At 46.8% G+C, this 21127-nt stretch overlaps 1 protein-coding gene across 2 annotated transcripts in view; it reads right to left on the bottom strand.

The window, feature by feature from the left end:
* Positions 1–21127, bottom strand: part of GMPR (guanosine monophosphate reductase) — a 43379-nt gene that overhangs the window by 11014 nt on the left and 11238 nt on the right. The window contains exons 4-6 of one of the 2 annotated variants that reach the window (XM_063097391.1): positions 19568–19741; positions 9136–9217; positions 5297–5403 (exon numbers count right to left, since the gene is read on the bottom strand). In XM_063097391.1, coding sequence (XP_062953461.1) covers positions 5297–5403; positions 9136–9217; positions 19568–19741 — 363 coding nt within the window. The remainder of the gene's footprint in view (positions 1–5296; positions 5404–9135; positions 9218–19567; positions 19742–21127) is intronic. The other variant, XM_063097392.1, reaches the window with a different exon arrangement.

The following is a 21127-nucleotide window of genomic DNA, read 5'->3' as shown; positions in this document are numbered from 1 at the left end:
AATAACCTCATGTAGCAAATGTAGATTGACAGTTCTGTGCCAGTCTTTTCCATACTACTTGCTCAATACATGGGTGTCAGTAATTTATTTACTGGGGCAATAGCTAACAGAAAGGGTATTGAGTGGAGGGTCTTAGAACTCTTTCAAAAACCTTTGAACATTTATTTTAGCTTCTAGCACACAGTAGATAATAAATACATGCGGAATAAGCGGATGGGTGGACGAAAAACTTGGATGAAGGACTAGAAGCAGCATAGACAATCTGCACTGGACTGCAAGTCAAGGAACAGGACCCTAGCTTTGGTTGTTACTGAAAGTCCTGTGATGTGAAACAAAGACCAGGGTTCTCAAACGCTGTCATAAGGCTCCAGTGAGATCATGTGCACCTAGGGGGTTTTGGAGAGTATAATAATGCCCTAAAAGCAGGTCCAGAAATGAGACCTCAAAACACTGAAATGCTGAGCTAAAATCAACAAGGTGTCATACCCCAGATAATTTCCTGCATTTGGGTTTTTTAGAAAATCACCTATCAAGGCTTCCAGTCAAGATGGTGGAGTAGACAGTCCCCAGCATCACTCCCACAAATCAACCAATTTACAACTATAAATAACCAACAATAGCCAAGCTGGGGCTGCTAGAGCCCAGGAGAAGAGAAGGAGAGACCTACGGAGTTCATGAAGGTGGGAGAAGCCATGATGAGAGAAAGAAAAAACCGCTCCAACCATTTTGAATACCAGCCATTTCCAGGCTGGAGCTGGTGAGCACATGGAGCAAGAAGAGCTAGCAAAAGCTGCAGCTGTGGCCTTTGGATGAAGTTGCTTGGAGGCTGCAGGGGAGAAGAGGACCTAGGTGGCTCCCAGGCCAGCAAGACCACTAATAGGGTTCCCGTGGACCCACATAGGACCGAGGAGCCACAACAACAACCAAAAAGGAGCCACTCAGAGGCTGGTGAGTCATTGCAAGGGACTGGAGCATGGCCCGTCCCATGGGAAGTGTTTGGAGCACTGGCGGTGGGGGAGACGGGCCCACCAGGGGAACAGTGGGGTACAGCAAAGACAGCTGACCTGCTCCCCCATCAGCATAGGACCACTCAGAGGAGACTGATCAGGAATATAGAACTGCATGGGGTGCAGTTTGATGAAAAGACCCAGGCCCAGACCAGAGTTGCCAAACAACCAAGGTGCACCAGATTTCACTAGAACCAGAAGTACCTATAAAGTCAACCATTAAAACCTGAGCTGCACAAAAAGCCTTCCCTAGGGAATCAACAGCAAAGCAGTCATTTAGCTCAACCACAGAGCTCAAGTACTGGTGCCCACAGGAAGTTCCCCCATTTTAGAAGTAAGCAAAGGACAACAAATTCGTTCCAGCAGAGTTTCAGTGGTAGGAACAGCAAATAATCCACATAGAACTGAAAGAAAAAACAAAGTACCCACAACCAGAGCAAAGTTTGATATTAACTAGTAAAGGTCTCATTTCACCAAAGAACCCCTATATAATACCTAGAAGGACTGGAAGTCCCCTGGGCTACCAAGACAGAAAGGGAAAAGGGCCAGGGACCTCAGCCATGCCCCCCGACACCTGCAACCAGTCCAAGGGTGGGGACTGAAGGCCTCGGCCACACACCCCCAACGAGTGCAACCACCCCAGCGATGACCTCTGAGATGCTGCAAGAAGCACCCTGGGCTCTCTTGAGCCGGGGTGGTAGGGGGCCAAGGGCCTTGGTCATGCCCCCACTGACATGAGCAACCAGCCCAGCAACGACCACCAAGCTGCTGCAGGAAGCACCCTGTGCTCTCCTGAGCCGGGGCAGTGGGGGTCTGAGGGCCTTGGCCACGCCCCCCTCCCCACAGCCAGCCCTGTGATGATCACCAAGCTGCTGCAGGAAGCACTTGGGGCTCTCCCAAGCTGGGGCTGTGGGGGGCTGAAGACCTCGGTCACACACCCCTAACATGAGCAACCAGCCCAGTGAGGACCGCCAAGCCACAGCAAGAGGGGCTCTGGGTTCCTGAGCTGGGTGGTGGGGGGCGAGGGCTTTTGCCACAACCCTCTGACATGTGCACCCAGCCCAGCAATGACCAAGCTACCGCTGGAAGCCCCCCAGTTGCCCCTGTAGGAATGTGGGGGGTGCCACAGGCCTCGATCCTGCCCCTCTTCCTTCCTCCTCCTTCCATCCCATTTCCTTCCTCTTTCCCCTCTCCCCCTCCCTCCCAACTGCTCTGCAACATCATAGAATGTAAAAAATAATATTAATAAAAAAAAAAAATCACGTATCAATGACTTGATGTGGGAGCCTGACTTAGCAACTGTACAAGTGAAAATGTCTTAAGGTTTAACTGAGTATATTCGATATGAATCCACATTGTTATAGAACCACAAAAAATATGCCACCACTTCAAATTTATAAAATTTATATAATATATGTGTTTTATACATATATGCGTGTGTGTGTGTATATACACACATACAGTTGGTCCTTGAACAACATGGGTTTGAACAGCACAGATCCACTTATATGTGGACTTTTTTCAATAAATATACATTACAGTACTGTAAATGTATTTTCCGTTATGATTTTCTTACTAACATTTCTTTTCTTTAGCTTACTTTACCATAAAAATACAGTATAAAATACATATAACATACAAGATATGTGTTATTGACTGTTTATATTATCAGGAAGGCTTCCAGTCAACAGTAGGCTATTAGTAGTTAAGTTTGCAGGGAGCCAAAAGTTATTTTTGCAGATTTTCCACTGCACAGGGGGGTCAGCGCCCCAACCCTGCATTGTTCAAGGGTCAACTGTGTGTGTGCGCACACGTGTGTATATGTATTGTGTATGTGTATGTATGTATATATGTATCATCCACATAAGCAGAAACCACAGTTCTGTCATAGTCCATCAGACATAACATGTTCTTCTGTCCTGTTCTGAGCATCTCATCTCATGATAACTACCTGCAACTGTTTGAACGGTGGTCATGTCGGTAAAGTTGCAGCAGATGCACAGATAGGGTGAGGACAGATTTTAATGTGGCATGAATTCACTCATCCTTAGTAGTATCTGGCAGCTGAGGACGGGGCGCCATTCTTCCAGGAGCCTGCTGAGAGTGCTGTTAGAAAACTGTCTGCCTCTTCTCACCCCCCTCCTTCCCATACATTTCTCAACCCACAAAAATTTAACTTCTGCTCCAGTTATGGTTTGAATGGCCCCTCTAAAACACATGTTGAGATTTAACTGCCATTGTGACAGTATTAAAAGGTGTGCTGAGAGGCAACCAGGCCATGAGGGCTCTGTCTTCACAAATGGATTAATGGTTTAGCTGTGGCAGGAATGGGTTCCTGGTAAAAGGATGACTTCGGCCCTTTCTCTCTTACCCTCCCCTTCCCTTCCCCTCTGCCTCTGTCATGGGATGACACAGCACGAAGGCCCTCACCAGAAGCTGGCACCATGCTCTTGGACTTCCCGGCCTCCAGAAGCATGAACCAAATAAATTTCTGTTTATTGTAAATTACCCAATCTGTGGAATTCTGTTATAGCAACATAAAACAAAGACAGCCCCCAACAGGCCACAGAATATGCTCTCCCTGGTTACCTGTGACCCGCAGGCAGGCATCTGACACCACTGCCAGCTCCCTGCTGCCTGACACACTCTTTCCTGGCCTTCTGTAGTTCTGGGCTCGCTGGCCTGCTCCTCACTTTCCTTGGCAGGCTTCTCTGAGATTGGCCCCAGATCACCTTCACCTGTCACCATTCACCCTCCCCAGGCTCCCTTCTCCACTCCCAAGAACCCCATGATCTACGGGCTATTAGCTCCCAGGTCTCCCACCCAGGAACCCATGCTTGATGGATTTCCTCTTTGATGCCCCTCAAGCACCTCAAAATCAACACATCCCAAAGTGAACTCCCTACCAATCCCTGACACTCCTTCTTCTGGGGTCATTCATTTGCTCAGTGAAGCAGCAGGTGGGACAGCAGCATTCCTGGCTCTTCCTTCTCCTGTACCAGCCCCCCAAACACCCAGTCAGTTGCTGAGGCTTAATTCTGCTTCCTAGATGTCAGTCAGTTCTGCAGATGGCTTTCAAGTCTCACTTCCACCACCTACTGGAGGGCACCTTCACCTCCCCCCTGAATTACTACACCTTCCCAGCTGGCCTCCCTTCTCATCTTGCCCCTTTCCAGTCCTCCCCAGGGCAACCAGTTTCATGCTTCTGAAAGACAAATCAATCCACTGGGCACTCCCCTACTTAGACTTCTTCAATAGCTCCCTAGTGCTCTTAGGAGAAAGTCTGATCCTTACTGTGGCCCCCACGGTTCTTGTCTATCTTTCCTCTGGAGCTTATATCCTGATGCTCCCTCACTCCTGCCCAATCCCAGGTCACTCACTCCAGACACAGTGACTTTGACATTTTTCTTTTTTTGGTGGCTGGCCGGTATGGGGATCCAAGCCCTTGACCTTGGTGTTATAACACTGCACTCTAACCAACTGAGCTAATCAGCCTTACTTTGACGTTTTTGAATGTGTCATTTTCTCTGGCTTTTCCAATGCTTTTCAATTCCTTTTGTCCCCTTCATCTGGAAAATTCCTTTTTAGCTGTCAGGTCTATCACTTACTCCAGGAACCTTTGACCCGCGAATCTGGGATACGTGTCTTGTTATGGGTTGAATTGTGTCCCTCCAAAATTCACACGTTGTCATCCTAACCTGCAGTACCACAGAATGTGACCTTATTTGGAAATAGGGTCACTGCAGAGATACTCAGTTAAGATGAGGTCATGCTGGAGTAAGGTGGCCTGTAACCTGATAGGACTGGTGTCCTTATAAGAAGGGGAAATTTGGACACACAGGGAGAATGCCATGTGAAGACCGGAGTTAGGCTGCCATAGGCTAAGCTAGGAGAGGAGCCTGGAACAGATTCTTCACTGGTGCCTTCAGAGGGAGCATGGCCCTGCCAGCACCCTGATCTCAGACTTGTAGCATCCAGAACTGTGGGACAATGAGTTTTTGTTGTTTCAGCTGCCCTGTCCGTGGTACTTGGTTACGCAGCCCTGGCAGACTACTACCTGGCCCTCCTTGTGTTCTCAGAGCTGCCCATGCATCTCCCGTCACTCCACCTACCACCTTATACTGCCAGTGCCGACATGCCTGCTGCCTGCACTGCAGAGCACGTGGGCAGCAAGGCCTGTCTCTGCTGAATGTCGCTGCTGCAATCTCAGTGCCCAGCTCCCTCCCAAACCCACAGGATGCCCCGCGGAGAAAGGGCAGCCAGGAAACAGGCCTCGCTGGGAGACTTACAGAGATGATGTGTCCCTTCAGGCCGTGGGCAGAGTCGGCGCACTCGATCACGGCACTCAGCTGGGGGTAGCCCACCCCTGTCTTGGTGCGGGTGGTGCACACGGAACCTGGCACAGAGGAGGAAGTGGAGCCCAATGAGAGACAGGCACAGGCAGAACATGGCATGAAAGGAGTCCCCTCACCTTCACAGCCCTTCATGACAGGGTGGACCTTGCAAGACAGAGGAGCCATCCCTGGGGAGGGGCAGGGCTGCCGCCAGCACAATGAGCTCACTCTGTGAGCCTTGCCACCTGGCCAACGAGCTCGCTGTGAGCCACGGCACCCTATAGTCCTCGTCGCTGTCACAGCACATGTCCTGCCTTGCCCTCCACCGCCCACCCCATTGCTATCACTGTTCCCCATGGCATCGGCCCCCACATAACAGCTAAGCACAGACACATCCACGCTGAAAGTACCCTTTGCACTGTGCCGCGCCTGTCCCCGCAGTGCGCTCTGCTCTCAGGGCCCTCTCAGAATCCCACGGCCTCGTGGCTTCTTCCCCTTCAACTTCCGTCAAATCACCAGCCTTTCTAAGCCTCACTGCCTCGCCTGTGAAATGAACACCCATCCCTCCCAGGTGGTGACCCAGACCAAAAGGCGGGAGGGAGGAAAATGGCTTGGCCCAGGGCCCAGCCTCCAGGAAGCCCTGGAGAAAAGGGAGTCGCACGAACCATAATCCTCCACCCTTGCTCCTGCTTGCCTTGGTCCTCGGCATGACCCCACTGCTGTCCTTCCCGATCTCGCAGTCCCTCTCCCACCCCATTTGCTCTGGCCAGTGTCTTGTCCGGTCTAGACCCCAGGTCTGCTTCCCATTGCAGGTCCCACATCAGTTCCCAGATGCCTTCCTGCCTGGGCCTCCTGCTTTCCCCACTGTCAATCCTGGCCCTGGCTGGATTATCCCAGTTAAGTGCAAGCCAAGTCATGCTGGGAGCTCTGACATCTTTATCACATGTCCCCTGCTCAAGTCTCTCCCCGCTGCTACCAGCAAGTGAGCACCCTCCCCCCACGCTTTACCCAGATCGGCTCCTGAACGTCCACCTGCCGCCCTCTCATCTCCCCTGCTGCTCACCACGGACTTTTCAGTCCTTCCACCTGGGCAAGTTTCATTCCACCTTAGGGACCCTGTACATGATGTCCTCCCTCCTCTCTGTACCAATCCCCTTGTCTAGCCAGCCTTTCTCATCTCTCCGGCTTCATCTTAAATGTCACTGGTCCAGTGAAGTTGTTCGTCACAGCTCTCATTTCAAAAAGAGGCCCTAAAATAATTATTTGTGTAGGAACGCTGAGGACCTGTGTTCTCTGCTGGATGGTCAGCTCCACAGACAGTCACTGCTGTCCATCTGGTGCTGAGAACAGAGCCTCGTGCATAATGAGGGCGCTATAAATAGTCGCTGAAAGAATGCATGAACTCAAGCATGAGTAAGTCACCCACGTTCCTGTCTCCATGCGCTGCCGCTCAGGCAGCCCCTCCTGGGTGTCTCGTGGCATCCATTAGGGGGTGCTCTGGGGCCATCTAAATGCAGGGTGTGACCTCCTTGCCCATCAGACCTGGGGAGAGGGGCCCCAAGCTCAGACTCTTCCCCTGCTCCTCACCACCACCAGTAGCTTCAGAGCCTCCACAAGTTTCTTCCAGAAGCCTCCAGGGACAAGATCAGACAGAGCAGCATGTCTCTACCCCCCAAGCCTGGCTTTAGCAGAACCACCAGGAGGGGACCAGGGCAACGCCTTCTCCTGTAGCCAGCTGTGGGGCAGGACCCTCCCTACGTCCACGCACGGCATCCCTCCACATGTAGCTCTAGTCCTGAAGCTAACAAACTTCACTCCCACCAAGGCACCCTCGGCTGCTGCAACTGGACGTGCGCTGTGCAAGGCGGAATATGAAACTTATAACCTCGGGTCCATCATTGGTTTTTCCCCACTCCCACTCAATTGCTAGATCCAGGGGCGGGGTGGGGAGACAGGCCTCAGCTGTAGTGGGCTTGCGGCTTAGGCCAATTGCCTTTCATGGAAACAACCAAGGAAGACGTTTCAAATAAAGGCACAGAAGTGGTCCTGATTAACACCCGGGTGAAAGGAGAAACCAAGAACATATTTTCTCTGTTAGCAGAATGGAGGTACCCATTTTTAATGCTTTTTTCCAGCATTAACGATGACCCATTTAGCACAGGAGTTGCTCAGTAAGGGACCTTTTTTAACGCTCATTTAGATATGTACTACCTCGTGTTTTTACTATAAAGAATTTGCAAAAGTTAAATGTCACCTCCAATTTAAAGAAGCAGCTCCCGTGTATCAGGCTCCAAGAAGGCCCCTGATTCTCTTGAGTCATGTCTGTTCTAGACAGACATTGGGGTATGAGGCAGGGAGGGCGGGGGATGACAGTGGAAAGACGATAAATAAGTCTTCTGGGGAAGTATATATATATACACAGAGGATGTGCATAGAGGTAACATGTGCAGCTGAATGCTCAAGATTACACTGAAAAAGGCACTCTGAGAGCCAAGAATCCTGCTCACCCACCCCCACAGCCCATACAGCACCTGCGCAGCTCAGCGGAAGCTGTAGACACTCAGTACATATTTCTACTTAAATTGGGCGACTGGTGAGCGCCCCCACCTCTGGGGGGAAAGACTTAACGGTCTATTATTAGTCTCTTCTATTATATTATTAGCCTGGTCTATTACAGCCTATTATCCCAAGAGGGGAGGCTCCTTGGAAGCAAGAAGTAGCCTCATCCTCTTCTTGACTTGTCAATAATGGCAGACACTCCATAAAGACCAGAGTTATCTTTCTTCTTGCTCAGAATGTTATTAACTGGCTTATGTGAGTAGCACTATGAAAAATCCAATCTTAAAAATATGCCTGTATGTTAAAAGCTTGGGTATTTTTATAACCTTTCAGGTTCTTTTTCCTAATGTTCTTTTCCTACGTATCTTATTCCCAAGGGAAAACTGTACCAAGTCACAACACAATGGTGTCTTCACCTCTCGACACTCTTTCCTGCAGACTCCTCTCATGCTGGTTTGTGGTTTGCTTCCTTTTTTGGTAGTGTCTTTTGGGTGAGAGATATTTTTTTAAATCTATGCTGTTTTTTAGTCCCAGCTGAAAATGTGTATCTTCTTGCCTTCTCTCCACTTTTAGTGTCTGGTTAATAAGGGATGTGCAAGGACGAACTTTTAAACATGGCAGCTCATCCTTAAGTATGCAAAAGGGGAAGGAGGACACCAACAGGCCCCAAGAGAAAATGGCGCCCCCATGCATAAGGACGGAAAGGTTCTACCTCGTTCCTCCACTCAAGATGCCAGTGGGTGGTCCTAGAAGAGAATGCCTGAAAGAAGGATATGGGCAAAATCTACAACCAGGTGTATCAGGTGAGGAGCCAAAGGTGCTAACTGCCTGGGCCACAGGTCAACCTCAAATGTGCTGCAAGCCTATTTGCAATGTCTGGGGTCCCTCAAACATTCATAGAAACTTGTGTCATCCACATCCATTAACCGTCCCCATGGATTCTTCACCCCTCACATTCGTCTTGAAGGTAGACAAGATCTTTAGTGAAATCTGCATTCTTTTTGACCACATTAATGTCATGAAGCCAAGACCTCATATTCTAACCACATTCAAGCTCATTTAAAAGGTCTCTGGGGACATCAGAAAGCAGCTCAATGACATTTCTCAACACTAAAAGAGCTTTAAACTTGTGTATGAGTCATTCATGCATTCCCTTCCAGCCATTTCCAGTGCGCCCAAGCTCAGGTCCCATTCCTCCCACAAATAGCCTCCGCTGTGCTCCCAACACGTCTTACCTGGTCCAACTCCCACTTTGATGATGTCTGCTCCAGAAAGAATAAGCTCTTCTACCATCTCTCCCGTCACCACGTTCCCTGCCTGAGACAGAAAGAATATAGCTCATGATCATGAAGTGAGCGGTAAGAAGGTGGTAAGAAGGTGAACGAGGAATTCCACACCTGAACACAAGGATGTGCATGTCCTGGAGCCACCAGGCACTGGGGGACAAGAAAAAAAGGTGCAGAGAACAGTGGACCAAGGTAGTCTCCTGGTTTCCTTCTCTATCAAATGGGACAGAATTTGACACCTGGAGACCATTTTTGGGAAAGACCCCTGGGTAAGCTGATGGTGTGAGAAGGTATAGTGCTATATAATTTTAGAAATAGAAGAGATCTTAGTATGTCTAGGGCTTTTTGAACAGCTCAGCAATGAAAAAAAAAATCCTACAGAGAACCCAAATACATTAAATAAGCAATGAAACACTCAGCTGATTAACATCTTTATGGTTGGGCATAAAATGCTTCACAGTTAGCAAAACCCCTGAAGAACCTCTATGAAACCATAGGGAGCCAGGATTAGAAAACTACTGATTTTCTCACAGTTGAGAAAAATACCTGGGTGTCCTGCCCTAGGGCTGGCATTCCCTCTGGATATGAAAAAGCAGCTGAGCCCTTATGGACCACATAGCACTGGCACATGCTCTGCTGACAGAACATGAAGGTTTGGCCCTAAGCATAAACGTGTAGGCCAGGAAGTAGTGGAATCTATCAACCAGAAGGATGCATCTGGTTTGGAAATAGGACAAGATCTTTCACTGCAGGAGTCTAGAAGTGCAAAAATAGCCTTTTATTACAACATACTGCCCTGTGGATTCTTCAGCTGGTACACAGGATACTTGGCAAGATGCCCTGACTGAGCATTCACAACTGTGCAAAGTCACATTTTGCAAAATGCATCCCTACTCATTCTACTCATACTTTTTGCTCCAAAGCCCCAGTGTCTTTTTGCTGAATTGATTCCTTGAGGGAATTTTTCTTTTTTAACCTAGACAAAGTGACACCGTTTTTTTTGGGGGGGGGGGGGATGGGGGCTTACAGCTGGCTGGTACGAAGATCCAAACCCTTGACCTTGGTGTTATAACACCATGCTCTAACCAGCTGAGCTAACTGGACAGCCCCAGACAAAGTGACTTTTAACTTCATATAAAAGGATGTTGGAAAAAGGTGATAAGGAAAGCTCACCGCTACTTTAATCCAAACAGCAGCTCACATGGAAAATGACAGATGGACCAGAAAGAGGACTACAAGTGAATAAAAGAATAAAACTTGTATCCCCCCAAATTCAGAAAGGAACGTTGAATATTTGCAATAAGAGTAAAAGTGAAAAAAGCATAAAGATAGAGCTATCTACATAAAAACAGAAAACTTACATACTTACAAACACACACTCAATCAACAAATAACCAGGTAGAGAAAAATATCTGCAATTATGTCAAAGGGTTACTAACCTTAATATAATGAGAGCTTTTACAAATATATAAGAAAAATGCTAACACTTCACAGAATAAGTGCCAAAGGACATGAACAAAATAATTAAATAAATAAAAGTGGCTAATAAAAAACAGGAAAAATGTTCAACCTCACCAATAGTAAAATATAAATTAAGATATCAATGAGGTACTACTTACTTTTCACTTAGCAAATTATTAATAGCTGTAAACACTAAATGCTAAAGAGAAAACATCAGGGACTCTCTCTTTCTCTCTCTTTCCCTGCTGGTGGAATGCCTATTTTAGTCCAAGTTTTCCTGGAAAGCAATTTGTCCACACAGAAGAAATGCAAAAATATGCACATCCTTTGATCCAATATTTCCACTTCTAAGATTCTCTCCCAAGAAAATAATCATAAATGAAGGCAAAGACTTAACTACAAAGATGAATTATTTATAACCGTGTAAAACTGCAAATATATTGCTCAAAACAGGAGTGGTTCACCAATTTATGGACCATCCATGTGATGTTTTTAGGAGTGACTTAACGGCATAGGAAAATGCTTCAATGATTTCAGTATAATTTCAGGAGAAAGAATAATATCTCAATTTTGCTTTTTTAAGAAGTATATGTATATATGAAAAACTGCAAAATGCTAATGAATTATATCAAGGTGAAGGGATTTTCTGACTTTTATTAATTTTCTTCTTTAAACTTCTCTGGATTTTACAATAGGAAGTACATTACTTTTATAATTAAATGTGAGTTTTGTTTTGTTTTTTTGTAGTGGAAGGAACAGCATGAACTCTGTACCTGAGAAAGAACTTAATAGGTACCTGAGAGACAAGATTAGAGCTCCCTGGTTGACTTGCTTTAAAAAAATAAAAAGAATAACAAAATTTAGAGATGCTTCTCTAAGCCCTCTACACAATTTCATTTTCAACGTGGATTCTTTTTCCCCAATATGGTGCTATTTACAAACCACTTTATTTTAAAGGGCCTACTTCAGACAAAATAAATTAATTCAAGTCAGCTCACAATGGTTGTACCAAGTACAACCAGATAAGGTCAAAGTAAATTTAAAAGCATCGAGAAGGTTGTCACTTTTAGTAACCCAGAAGCTTCCACAGGTGTCTCCCTGTCCTTGCAGCTACCTGTGTGGCTCCTGAGTCTATGGTCAGAACATGGATGCTGCTTGGTGTAGAAAAACCCTGAGTGCTTATGAAATGCCTCAGCCACAAAGCATAAGAATGTAGACGACCGGGAAAGGACAGGGAAGTTTCCACTGGCAGGAACAAAGCGCTACCTATGCAAGTTTGAAACCAAGAAGGACAAAAATAAGGGAAAAGAGGAAAAGAGCAAATCAGAAATGAGAACAAGGCCCTGGTGAAATTGCGGTCTACTGCGAGGTGGCCTCTGGGCGCGGGTGTGACAGGTGGGGCGGGGGGCGGTCAGGGCTCATTATGTGAGGAGTCGGCTTTATCTTGGCAGGAAGCACCTCGTGTGTCCAGCAGATACAGGATTGTTGGAACGTGGCCACAGGCAGAGCACAGCAGGCTTGGTCACTTGGGCAGTCACGACAAAACGGAAGTGCCCTCATCTGGGCACCAAAGCAGGCAGGTGAGGGTCTCCACTAGACGTCCCCTCTTCCCCGGGGAGGCCAAGCATCATCCAGGCTCCCCATGCTCTGGTGGCAACAACTGCTCCTCCGTGTCAAGGACAGGTGAGAGGGACAGGAAGAAAGACAAAACCCGACAAACCTCAGATTTTGAGTACTTTCATATCACTCTAAAAAGTTGCTATGGTCTGAATGTTTATGTCTCCCCAAAACTCATGTGTTGAAACCCTAACCCTCAAGGTGATGGCATTAGGAAGTGGGGCCTTTGGGAGGTGATCAGGTCATGGGGCCAGAGCCTTCATGAATGGGATTAGTTTCCTTATAAAAGAGGCCCAAGATAGACCCCTTCCTGCCCCTTCTACCATGTGAGGTCACGGTGAAAAGACGGCCTCCTGAGAAGTAAGACGCAGGCCCTCTCCAGACACCAGTCTGCCTGGATCTCTGACTTCCCAGCCTCCAGACTGTGAGAAACAGATTTTGGATCGTTCTAAGCTACCCAATGTATTGTGGCTTATTATAGCAACTTAAATGGACTAAGACAAAAATCCTCTGGACAAAAACAAAAACCATTTTGCCCCCATTTTTCCAGCTTTCCTTTAGACCCCGACATCGACGGCAAAATAAGTTCACAAAGACCTGGGGTCGAATGCTGGAACTCCCTTCTCTCACTGGGTGACTTTCAGCCAGTCACTTCGACTCCGAGTCTCAGTTTATCCTGCTATAACATGGAGCTGATCGTACCCACGTGTGGTCATAATAACGCTTACAAAGAAAGCACTATCAAATTCTAGCACAGTGTCGGGCTCTCGGCGGTGCTCAGAAATATGAGTCCCTCCAACTGAGACTGATTTCTGTATATTGCTCTTCTATCCAATTTTTTTTTTAAGTTTTCTGTAATTGTGGTCAAATACACATAGCATAAAATTTACTGTTTTAACTATTTTTAAGTGTACAGTTCAATGGCATTAAGTACATTCAGGTTGTACAACCACCACCGTTAGCCATCTCCAGAAATTTTTATCATCCCACACCGAAATTCTGTCCCCATTAAATAGTAACTTCTGTACGTACTTCTTACTGGCTCTTCTGGGACCCTCTGCCAAGAAAAATCCTTTCCACAGAATGATAAAGGCAGGGGTGGGCAAACAGGCAGCAGGCTGGATTTGGCCCACAGGCAGCAGTCTGCCACCCTCTAATAAAAGGTGATAAAATAATTCCCACGCCTTCTCCCAAGCCTTGGAAAATGTCCCCCTACCTGCCCATGGAACTATGGACGCTGTCACAGCAATAACCACCTTTCACAGCACATTGAATTGACTTTATTATGTGATTCTCAGAGGTAAACATTGCCTGAACCTTTGAGGCCCTTCATAGCTCTCAGCCACAGTTCCAGAAAGGGGGTGAAAACAAAAAAACAGGGAACACAGCCTGAGAGGTGCTATCAGCCGTAACACATCCCTTGCACTTCGGGGAGGTGCACGCAACTGGCACGGCTGCCCACGCCCCACACCTACAAGGAATATTGAAGGAGTAAGAACGGGGGTGTGTCTGTGTGGCTCAGAACCTGTCTGAGCACGACTGCTGGAGAAAGAATGCAGACAGGTGAACGAGTATCCATCACACACGGAAATGCCCAGGCCATGCCCATGGCCCCTGGGGATCGGCCAACAGAGGCTGACATGACACTGCTCCAGGGCAGCAGAGCAGAGCTTCTTGTCTAACCTCACAGAGCTACCTCCTCAGCACCAGGTCAGGAAGAGCCACAAGCACGAAAGCACTTCCCAGACTCTGCATAGGGGCTTCTGTGTCCCAACAAGCCTGAGCTGGCAGCACGTGGCTGGCTGACGCTGGAATAATGGAAACAGCACCCTGTGGAAAGCCACCTGGCTCTGAACACAAGGACCTCGGACAGTTCCCTGACCTCTCTAAGACTAAGTTTCACATCAATAAAAGTAGGCACCATTATCACTACTCAAAGATTTGTTATTAAAAAAGAAGTGCCTAGTCCATTTTAGTGCCTTTTCCTGTAGTACCTAGAATGTACCCAAGAATACATTCTCTTTCCTCTCTGAAAGCCACCAGGCCAATGGTCATAGGTTATACTCTATCAGCCAGCACCTCTACGGGACCCTTTTCTGCCAAACATCTTTAAAAACCCCTGCTTCCCCTCCCTCATGAGGCAAGGCTCACCTCAGGTGAAAAGCAAGTAAAGGCCCAGGACAAACTGGACACAGGGACAACAAGCCCTCTTGCCAATGCAGAGGCCGGGAACGGCCAGTGTCTGCCAGGAGCGTTTCTAAGTGTGCCTTCTGATCACTGTGTTATAACAGCTGTAATAACACTCAACTCTCACATTCTTCCTTTCAGTTCCAAAACACTGGATAAATGTTAATGCATCCTCACAATGCCTCCAAAAGCTATCAGAGCAATTACCTTTTCAAATACAACAAAAACCAAAGGCAGAACACTACTGGAGATTTCCAAATGAATCACAGATTTCAGGGGTCAGTGCAGGCAAAGAATGGCTTGGGAATAAACATCTACCTTGCCAAAGTCTCCTGCTCATTGCTGCGGAAACCAACAAAAAGGATGAAAACACAGCCCTGGGCCAGCCAGCAGGTGCTGGGGAGGCCCTCGCTGTTGGTGGCCGCCCAGAGAGCTGGGGGACTCTGCACCCATCTCTCCCCCAAGCCTCAGCTCCCCCACCAACCCCCAGGCTCTGCACTGGCAATGACACCCTTTCCCTATCCCACCCAGCCTCCCTCCTTCCTGTATTGCCCTGTCACCCTGGTCTTTGTCTGTGAGGGATGGCACACAGGCTCTCCGGCTGTACAACCAGCAGCTTGCCTCAGCTCTCAGCAGGGCCAGCTGTGGGCTCAACCTCACAGGCAGCTGTTTGCAGCATGCAGCAGAGAGCTCTGGGTGCCCATGGATTCCTGCTCTCATTCATCATTTTAAGAAGTAATACATGTTTTCTCCCTCTTCTTCAAACAAAACAACCGCCCACCCTACTCCCCGTCTTTCTTCTCCATCTCTAACTCAGTTCTCAGAGCACGTGCCCTCAATGGTACTTACGGTGGACAAGCAATGTTGGTGAAGGCAGCACTTTTTACAAAACAGCATCCCATCTGATCCCCAAATAATTCTCCAACCATTATTATCCTCAACCTACTTTTGACAAGTGAGGAAAGTGAGATTCAGAAAGTATGTGACTTCCCCAATGTGACTCAGCTCATGTATCCACGCTCACTTCAAGGGTGCTATGGTCTGAGTGTCTGTGCCCCCTCAAACTCCACATCTTGAAATCTAATATCCAATGCAAAAGCAGTAAGAGATCGGGCCTTTGAGATCTAATTAGGTCATACAGGTAGAGCCCTCATGAATGACAATAGTGCCCTTATAAAGGAGGCCCAAGAGAGACCCCTTACTCCTTCCACCAGGTGAGGTCACAGCTAGAAGGCACCATCTATGAGGAAAGGTGTCACCAGACACTGAATATGCTGATGCCTTGATTTGCAGCCTTCACAACTGTGAGCAATAAATTTCTGTTGCTTATAATCTACCCAGTTTATGGTATTTTATGATTGCAGCCCAAACGGACTAAGAAAAAGGGCGTTTTAAGTTAGTGATTTTAAAGGTGTTATGACCAGCTGCAAAGTAGAGTGAGGGAAAGAGCAAGCCAGGCATCTGGGAAAGAGATCAGCTCCAGGAACCATAGCACACTGTGTGGCTGACATAAAACAGCCCAGTGAATCTGAAATATGCTATCAAGTGAAAGAAGATACCACTAACATGGGGTTCAAAAACAGGCAAATTGAATGGTGTCATTTAGAATGCATAAGTAAGTGGCAAAACCAGGGACATGAAAAGAAGGAAAAGACGGCCACAGTCAGGATGGAGGTTTTGTCTGAAGTGGAGAGTAGGGGGTTCCTGAGTGTAGGGTCACTGAAGGGGTGCTTATGCTATGATGATTTATTGAACTTCCATGTTTTATGCCCTTTTCTGAACGTGTCATATTTTACAATTTATAAAATGAATCACTAGAGAAACAAAAGTGGAACCCGTTAAATCTGCAGGTTTAAGTGGCCCTGTTAAATCTGCGTAATTTCTAATTATTAATCCTTCATATCTAACTTGCATGCCACAATGTCCGTAAACGTAAAGAGCAGCTCCCCACGTTTATTAGTCCCTTGTATCTGCAGAGCAATTAAAAGAGGAGAGGTGGACTGGAGAGATCTGGGTGGCACCACCTCAGATAAGGCCTGTCAACAGCAACCCCGGGACTGTCTATAGCAACCTTGGACCTGTTTTCACCTCCTGCCCTCAGCAAGGAATAAACAAAGGATTCCTCTTCTCCTAGTCGACAAATAAGTATCCATCAAGCTCCTTACAAGTCCCAGGCAGGGTTCCGCAGAGCTTATGTTTAACATCAAATGCTGTTTATGGGCTATCAGGTCCCAGCTGGGGGCTGAGAGCTTCTGCTCTCCTGGGAGTTCGGCTTTCTGTTCCCTCTTCTACATGTCCCAAGAGAAAAAATTACCACAGAGGGCTGGGGCAGAGGAGCTGGGGTGGGGCCTCAGGAATGGATACATAAGCAACGCTGGGTCACGACAGGGCTAACTTCATCACCCTCCAGCACAAACCCAAAGGTCACCCTGCCCAGCTCAGCATCAGGAGGTAAGGACCTGGTCACACATATTGCCAAAGGAAGGAAGGAGCTTTATCACTCAGGTTAGCAAGGAGAGAGGCATGTTAGTGAGTCTCTGCAGGCAGGTCAGAGCTTGGACTTCACATTCAGACCGACCTGGCTTCAAATCTCAGCTTAATGTTGCTGTGACCTTATGAAAACTCCAAAGTCTAAGACCAAATCGGGGCTTAAGATTCAGGATAATAGTTCCTACTCTTTACAGAGATGTTGTAAAGAAGACAGAGAATGGATGGATGCCTCCCGAAATGTGGTAGATACCTGTCTGAGGTAGCAGAAAAACCCAACTCTTTTTCTAACTCTCGCACTCAACGCAACCTAGAACACTTTTGTGACCAAAACGTAGGAGGGGTGTGAAGGTTAATTCTAGGTGGCAACTTGGTTAGATGAAGGAATGATGAGAAACCTGGTAAAGCTGTCTTTTTAGGTGTGTCCGTGAGGGTGTTTCCAGCAGAGATTGGTATGAGAGTCTGAGTGGCCTGGGTGGGAAAGACCCACCCTCAATGTGGGTGGGAACCATCTCTCTGGCTGGGGGTCCAGAGAGAACAAAAGACAGAGGAAAGAAGTGAAGCTCTCTCTCTATCTGCTGTAGCTGGGATACACTCTTCAGCTTTTGGGTTCCAGGATCTACACCAAGGACACCATCAGCTTGCCTGGTTTTGAGGCCTTTGGACTTGGACTGAGCCATGTACCAGCACCCAGTTTGCAGACAGCCTATCGTGAGACTTTTCTTCATAATCACGTGAGCTAATTCCCCTAGTAAATCCCTCTCATATATTTATAACGTGTCCCATTGATTCTGTCTCTCTGGAGAACCCTGACTAATCCAAGGGGTTTCCCCACATACCAAGCAATTCTCCAGTGGACATCAATGCAGTGTTCCTACAATTTAACTCAATTCTGACACTATCTACATAGAGACAGCATTAGATTTCACAGGTTAGGGCTCAGTTCCATAAAAGTATCCCCACTTCAGAGGCCAAACGTAAGTAGGCTATACACAAATTTTGCCCAACTTGACTACTAATCAGAGGTTCCCAGCATCCCCTTCTCGGGTTCCATAATTTGTTAGAGCAGCTCAGAGAACTCAGGGAAACACCTACTTATGTTTACGAGTTTATTTCATGAATAAAGGATATAATAAAGGATAGAGATGAGTAGTCAGATGAAGAGATACAAAAGGTGAGATCTGGAAGGGTCCCAAGTGCAGGAGCTTCTGTGTCCATGGAGTTGGAGTGTAACACCTTGTAAATGTGTTTCCCAACCCAGAAGCTCTCTCAACCCCATGCTTTGAGATTTTTATGGAGGCTTCATCGTGTAATCATGATTGACTATTAACTCCATTTCCTGCCCCTCTTTCCTCTCCAGAGGATGGGAGGTGGGGCTAAAAGCTCTGGTGACCAGCCCCCATCCAGGAGCATATCAAGAGTCCCCTCCCTCCTATCACCCGGGAACTTCCAAGGGATTTAGGAGCTCTGTGCCAGACTGGAAATTATAAAGGTCTTAGGAGCTCTGTGTCAGTAATCCAGATCAAAGACCAAATATTAGAACAAAGGATTCTCCTGCTACTCTTATCTCCAGGACTTTTAGGAGCTCTGTCTCAGGAACTGGGGAAAGAAATATATACATATTTCTTATTTCACAGTGTTCAACAAACATTATCATCAAAAAATAATAAAGTTGGCAGCTCTATTATGAAGCGCAAAGTGAATTTTGCTGTTTCCTACCCCACTTCTAATACTGGTACAGCTCGTTGACCTTGGAATAATTCTTAATCCTTTCTTCCTGAATGTGTTTGGAAGTCATAAAAATACTTATCTTAAAAATCCTTGGAAGTCCTTTAACGGAAGATTCAACTCCATTAACAGAAGTAATTCCTGTCTCCCAACTTCCTTACAATGAGGAAAAATAAGGTTCAAAATTCAAAAAAGGAGAGGGTAGGTCAATTATCTAGTGGTCAATTTGTAAGTGTCATGGTAATTAAGACCCAGAAAAGACATGCATTAACTACAATATAGATTGTTCCAAAAGTTCAACTGTGACATAGAGCTTCCACTTCTTTTTTGCAAATCCACCTTTCCCAGAAGTCACAAATACACATAACTAGTAAAGGTACATAATTAGGAAAATACAAAAAAGGAAGGAAAAATCAAGAAACACAGGTCCCTGATAAAACACACACCCACCAATCTGCCAGCAAGACTTGACTGTCATGAAATGTTCATATTGTGGGTTCCCACTGTCACAGCAGGGTTTTCTACTGGCCGTAGGAATGGGACATGGAGGACGTAAACATGCTGAACTGAAACCCAGTTACGTGTTTTCAATTTTAAAATATACTCTTTGTTAAAGAGTGACACAGACCCTTTTTTAAAGGTATCCCATGATAAGCAGCATATGATATTTAGCAAAAATAAGGAGCTAACATTGTACGGTGTTGATCGGGTCTTAGTTTTCACAGAGGAGAGATACTTTTCAGATCTTCCATAGCTGCCACCTATTCTTTTCCTAAAGATTCTCCACTGGCCTTGGGATAATGAGGCACCAGGAGCTCTGAAGAGAATACAGTTGCCCCGACAAACTGAACAACAGCTCCCTCTTTCCTTCCCCACCTCGAGAATGTTCCACCATACCTACCATAATGGTGTGTTCTGGAAATCTGGCACGGACGAGTTTCACGAATTCCACAAAATGTTCCGAATACCCATTGGCCACATCCAGGCAAATAAACTTAACCTGCGGCACAGCTTCCAGGATGCTGCCCATCCTTTCCAGATCGTTCTGCCCACTGCCTGAGCTCACGGCTATATGCTGTACCAAAATAAACCAAGAAGCAGAGGCATGAACAGTAGTGTTCAGAAGTCAGACCCTGCCTCTGTCCATGAGCCCGCTCTGGGGACAGTACAGTGACCCCCCCCCCCCGAGGTTTACCTGATCAAATACACAGTGACATGCTCAAGAGACATGCAAGGGCCGAGCCCGTGGTGCACTCGGGAGAGTGCGACGCTGGGAGCACGGCGACGCTCCCGCCACGGGTTCGGATCCTATTATAGGAATGACCAGTTCACTCACTGGCTGAGTGCCGGTCACGAAAAAGACAAAAAAAAAAAAAAAAAAAAAAAGAGACATGCAAGAGCAAAGGTAAAGGAGATTCATTCAGTAAATTATCTAAACTTTGGTTCTGTGATCTTTCCCACCACTGGACTGCATATGTCCTAAACCTGGACATCGGCCACAGAATCTTTCTAATAAACAGATGGTTACATATTCATGAAACCCTGTCCTTGGCGTCTATTTAATTTCCTCAAGCTTGTGTGTGGAACTCTGAATCATGGAGTTCCTGGTGCTAATGTGTCACATCACAGAAACTCAAGAGAGGACAATGAGGGAGAGTTGGGAAGTTTCCAGAAAGAACGAGGGGAGGCCAGTCGACTCGGGCTTCCTCACATCAAAGCAGTGGCCTTCACCCTGAGCAGCCTGCTTGGGGAGCACGAGCAGAGAGGGGATGATGTCTACATCTCCTCTGATAAACTCCCTGTTTTCACTTTTACTCCCAATAAAATACTATTGTAACATGCAAATCTTAACCAGCAGAAAGATCTACAATTCTGTTTTCCTATAAAAGGGGCAAATTTTCCCGGGGTGTAAGAATGACCAAGCCCGACACAATCTTTCACAACTGCAAATGTACATGTTTAAATCTGAAGCCCCATATCCTCCTTGTAATACCCCCTCCCCCTAACCTCCGCAGGACTGGTGCCCTCGAACCCTGTGCCTCCGCCTTCTCTGACAATCTACCCTTTGGGAAAGGACTCATTTTCGATAATGTACGTCTTAGTGAAACTAAGCCATGGATGGATTGAGCCAGAGTCAGTATTTTACCTTTTATATTTATAATTTAACTCTTATCTCTAAACCCTTAGCCATAGTCAAGGGACATAGTTAATATCCTCTATGTTATCCTCCCAAACCACAATCAGGTAGCTACAACCCAGACACCGGGTGTGAGCTGTTAACACAGTACATATTTATTCTGCTTCTCTCTGTGCAGTTGACAGTGCCTGCACCTGCCCAGTCCACACTCTCTTTCCCTCCCACTCGAGCTTTGCTACTGTTTCTATTTCCCCTTCATTTCTGTGAAAGTTGGGTACATGGAACTCAAGATTGGTTTCTCTCGATGCTACTGAGCTTTCCACA

This window comes from Cynocephalus volans, chromosome 5 (assembly GCF_027409185.1).
Source record: "Cynocephalus volans isolate mCynVol1 chromosome 5, mCynVol1.pri, whole genome shotgun sequence".
NCBI lineage: Eukaryota > Metazoa > Chordata > Mammalia > Dermoptera > Cynocephalidae > Cynocephalus > Cynocephalus volans.
This window is presented reverse-complemented; position numbering and strand designations above follow the sequence as displayed.